The sequence below is a fragment of the Liolophura sinensis genome, chromosome 1 (genome assembly GCF_032854445.1).
Source record: "Liolophura sinensis isolate JHLJ2023 chromosome 1, CUHK_Ljap_v2, whole genome shotgun sequence".
Taxonomy (NCBI): Eukaryota; Metazoa; Mollusca; class Polyplacophora; order Chitonida; family Chitonidae; genus Liolophura; species Liolophura sinensis.
The window spans coordinates 46984204-46989092 of record NC_088295.1 but is presented as its reverse complement, the minus strand read 5'-3'; the positions used below and the strand labels follow the sequence as shown (position 1 = coordinate 46989092).

General features: G+C 42.0%; 1 protein-coding gene across 1 annotated transcript; it reads left to right on the top strand.

Annotated features, from left to right (window-relative positions):
* The first annotated feature begins 538 nt into the window (after positions 1-538).
* On the top strand, positions 539-3720 carry LOC135461624 (uncharacterized). Its single transcript, XM_064738800.1, has 3 exons — positions 539-763; positions 1629-1704; positions 2935-3720. Exons 1-3 carry the CDS (start codon positions 655-657, stop codon positions 3611-3613), a joined length of 864 nt encoding a protein of 287 aa, XP_064594870.1. The 5' UTR covers positions 539-654; the 3' UTR covers positions 3614-3720.
* Positions 3721-4889: the final 1169 nt, after the last annotated feature.

Here is a 4889-nt window from a genome sequence, read left to right as displayed (position 1 = left end):
GGAGGTTTGTCCGGTGACTGGCGAAGGTGGGTTCATGCATGCTTTATCCCGAGCCAGTAATTTTGTTTCATGCACCCACCAACCTGATTGCAGCCTTTTTTTATGACGTTAAACATCAGTGAAATAAATAAAACCCTCAGGAAGTGAATCATTAATCGGTGTGACTACTCAGTTTCAAATGGCCATGTTTACTGTCTTTGTTGCGATTCTGAACTATGCTTTGCAACATCGTCGTAGAGGCTGCATGGACAGATTCATACGCCAAAAATAAATAAATTTTATTTATTTGATTGATATTTTACGCCGTACTCAAAAATATTTCACTTATACGACGGGGGCCAGCCTTATGGTGGGAGTGAACCGGGCACAGACCGCGGGAGACCCATGACCATCCGCAGGTTGCCGATAGACCTGCCCACGTATGGCCGGAGAGGAAACCAGCATGAGCTGGACTTGAACTCACAGCGACCGCATGGGTGGGAGGCTCCTGGGTCATTAAGCCGCGCTAACGCGCTAACCAACTGAGCCACGGAGGCCCCAGTAAATAAATAAACGTATCAGATAATATTTCTACAAATGCATACTTAGATAACTTCTGACCTAACCTTTTTAAATTAAGGCCTACAGGTTGGGGTTCCGCAACTCGTACACGACATGGAGAACCTCACTGTGACAACCACTTCTGCTGTGGTCAAGACGATGAGCTCGGGCTTACAGGATTGCCCTGTTTGCGTCGTCATTTGGCTATTCTTGAAAAAATTCGGTATGTGTACCGTTAAATTGCCTTTGATATACAAGAGGTTTAGTAAGAGGTCACACGCAAAACATTTCGGATCCAAACTGTGTATTTCTTTCGTTCTTGTTGGCATTATTTGATGACGTATTTTGATTTCCCTAATTCCTCAATCTTTTCACATATGAAAGAGCAGCTTTCAATGCAGTTTATGCACATAAACCACAATGACTGAATTGGCCGATTTCAGGGTTTCACAAAAATATAACTTTATGATTTTACATGGAAGTATACCTTCAGAATTTGCTTGAATAAACACATTGCAAATATACGAAATGGTTGAAGATTTATAGTATTTATTTATTTAGTATTTACGCCGCGCTAAAAATATTTCACTTATACGACGGCGACCGACATTGGTGTGAGAGGAAACCAATGTGACAATCCGCATGTTGTTGACAGATGTGTTTTGAGAATAAAGGAGCAATCTATACATTTATTGCAAGACAACGATACACGCTTTAATTTGGATAAGAGTCGCCCACTAATCGAGAAAATGGATTTCATGATGTCCACAAACTTTTTTCTAAAATGTCTACAGTAGCTTAAATGGACAGGCCTCAATTTGCAACTTCCAAGGTTGATTACATTTTACAGTGTATACCAATGTCAGAATACTGTAGACTTCAAAACCGTTAAATCTATATTCACTATCTAGAAAACTAGTTCAATACTGTTTCGTTGTGTTTTCCTGTTAAGAAAATTGGTAATTGCTTCGAATAAAAAATGTATTTTGTCTAACTTAAAAGTTTGTAACGAAAAAAAAACAAACTTGAAACAAAATGTGGATAAATAGTTCATTTTTCTGTTGCTGTTTTTTTTTATTACTTTGCAGCTGACGTGATAATTGCTGTGCTGGTTAGCGGAGTCCTCTTCATGATTATTGGGCTGATCATTTTCTGCTGGTACAGGTATGTCTGTCTTATAACTTTGACAACGCACGCTGTATTATAATACTTTAAGGCATTAAGTAAGGAACGGAAAATAAGGAGGAACGAAATGATTCGGATTTAACGTCGTACTTAACAATTGTTCAGCCATATGACGACGAGGAGTCATTTGATGTGTGTACATATACTGTGTCAGGGCAGGGCGAGTCAATGCCGCCGAAGTGCTGCCGCCACTAAAGTATCATGCCGAAGTCACCAGACAAGACACCCTACCCAGTCACATTATACTGACACCAGGAAAACCAGTCCTGTTTTTCTTGCTCTAACTACTCAGTGCTGAGCCTCAAGCGAGGCAGCAACAAGTACCATTTTTAAAGTCTTTGGTAAGATCCAAAGTCTTTGGTATGACCATTTGATCTCGGGTCTCTCGACTTCGAGGCGGACGCTCTAACCATTAGGCCACCGAAGTGAACTTTCGCGGGTGTATTGCACCATAGTGGTGGAAGACAAGTTTGCTGTGCCAGGCCGAGGTTGAATCCGCACCTCGTCTATATAACCACTGATAGACAATCACCTTTAACCACTCGGCCACATCCACACATCGGCTGTTACTGCATCTTTCAGATGTTCCTGCATGTTTTATTGTTTTGACGTTAATTGTATTAAACTGCTTTTTGGAAAATGTCGTCTATCATGTCTGTCGTGCAATATCATGTATTTGTCGTAATATCATATGCCTGACACGTAATATCATATGTCTTTCATGTAATATCATACTTTTGTCATGTAATATCATGTCTGACATGTAATACTATATGTCTGTCATGTAATATCATATGTGTGCCATGTAATATCACACGTGTGCCATGTAATATCATACACGGCGTTATCGTCATATGTGGGAAGGTCCACACCCTCCCACTATAATGCGGATCGCCGTTGTATGAGTGAAATATTCTTGAGTACAAGGTGAAACATGAGTTTATTTATTTATTTATTTGATTGGTGTTTTACGCCGTACTCAAGAATATTTCACTTATACGACGGCGGCCAGCATTATGGTGGGAGGAAACCGGGCAGAGCCCAGGGGAAACCCACGACCATCCGCAGGTTACTGCCAGACCTTCCCACGTACGGCCGAAGACAAAGCCAGCATGAGCTGGACTTGAAACATCAATACAGCACGATACAGTACAAAAAATACAGTACAGTACAGTACAATATCTTATTTATGCTTCTTTGCAATTTCAGAAAAAGGGTGAAACACAAAATCCAAGAAATTACCCGCAGGACACGAGAAAAGGGAATAGATGACTACACACCGAGGCCCAGGTCAGAGCCCAATGCGTACGCTCGCAATCCGAATTCACAAATATACGAGGAACTCGGTACCTTTGGGCCTCCTTTATCCATCAAGACATTATCTGTACCCGACCCTCCTGACAGCACCCATGATAAAAACCACAGTGGTAAGACTGGTAGAGGGGCTGAAATAGTGGTTCCTGAAAGAGACAACCACAGGATATCGCCGCTACCTGATGCCCACCGAGGTTCAAATGGAATCGTCATACCTCATCCAGACACCCACCGTTTGTGCCCCATTCCCAACGATGGGACTAACCCTCACCGCCTCTCTGGGCTGGAGGACGGAGACTACTTGCATCCCACGCCAGAACCCGTTAGAAAGGCCGACCATCGCGCAGTGGATAATTCATATAGCTCCGATTTCGGCGACGGTGAATTGTCCACTTTTTCCTCTGGAAACCATGCAACTAATGATAAAACTGAACGTCGCACTGATTCCGAATATTTGCGCCCTGTCATGAATCCAGACGGAGCAGACGGCGTTCAAAGTCCTATCTGGAACACGGGTGTGAACTCGCTGGGACCGAAAGACGACTCTACCGATATTTACGACAACAATCCATAAAAACTCACTTAAAATCTCTTGCCATACGGTACCCCAGATCATGGGAAGTCCACGTTATGTCCCGTTATTGTCAGTTGTGAAATGTAATTCTGAAATCGACCAACATGAAATGTTGGGAGAGTTACGGAGAGAAACTGCTTCTAATGTGTCGGATCGACGGTAAGGCGCATTTTCATATGCTCATTAAAACTTCCCTAGCGTACATCCATGTCAACTGAGTGGTCCCCATAATCAACTAACCTGTTCGGAGTCTTGCAGAACCCAAAACGATTCAAGACAATCGCTCAAATTCACAAAATAAATGCATTAATACCACTATTTTAACCTGGAAAACTCCTAGGCTGTGATTTACACCTAGACCCATTCTAAAAGATCACAGCCGAGATCCTTGGCCAGAAGGCACCCAAATTCGAATGCCCATAACCATTACATTACCAGAAGTGTTTTATTTGATATTATACATCTCCATGTACCAAAGCTGTCTTGCCTTCATATGCAGAATCAGTGCTGCCAATGTTTCCATGGAACAATTTTCATGACGCTTATCAGTTCTTTGGGGATGAAAAAAAGTACATGTACATATAGACTTTCCTGTCAGCAAGTCGAGTATATAAAATCTTGTACCCTGAATGTCAGAAAAACACAATCTCGTGCCTAGAAATGTATTGGGCCAAATTCACGAGTTTTGTATGCGAGACTTTGGATCTGTTCACTAAGTTTATGGATGGTCCAAAAGATGTTGCTATAACGCATTTACAGCAATAGCCTACCATTTAATATTTATTTATTTATTTGACTGGTGTTTTACGCCGTACTCAAGAATATTTCACTTATACGACGGCAGCCAGCATTAAGGTGGGTGGAACCGGGCACAGCCCGGGGGAAACCCACGACCATCCGCAGGTTGCTGCCAGACATTCCCACATACAGACCATTTAATACAGGCCACCTTTAATATTACATGTGTACATAGGGGTAACACTTTAATGTTAGTTATATAGACTTACAATCGAACAGATTTGACACTGGCTGGAGTGCGAGATAGGCGTGCAACCCTGTATGAAGAGACAAACAGTTGTTACTGTCCTGTAAGCAGTGTAGGTCAAATATGACCAGAACAGGAGATATCTTTCCATCATCTGTCTCCAGCATCAAGTATATATCCTTCCTAACTAGCGAGAAAGATGGCATCTGCTCAAATTTGTAACTTCTTGTGTAATTCGTAACTTTTTTGTGTAACTGTAACATGTCCCCATCGTGAAATATACTGCTTTGA

Coding starts and splice junctions, on each gene's coding strand:
- LOC135461624 (XM_064738800.1), top strand. CDS start 655: ATGGAGAACCTCACTGTGACAACCACTTCTGCTGTGGTCAAGACGATG. Junction 764..1,628: donor GCTATTCTTGAAAAAATTCG/GTATGTGTACCG, acceptor ATTACTTTGCAG/CTGACGTGATAATTGCTGTG. Junction 1,705..2,934: donor ATCATTTTCTGCTGGTACAG/GTATGTCTGTCT, acceptor TTGCAATTTCAG/AAAAAGGGTGAAACACAAAA.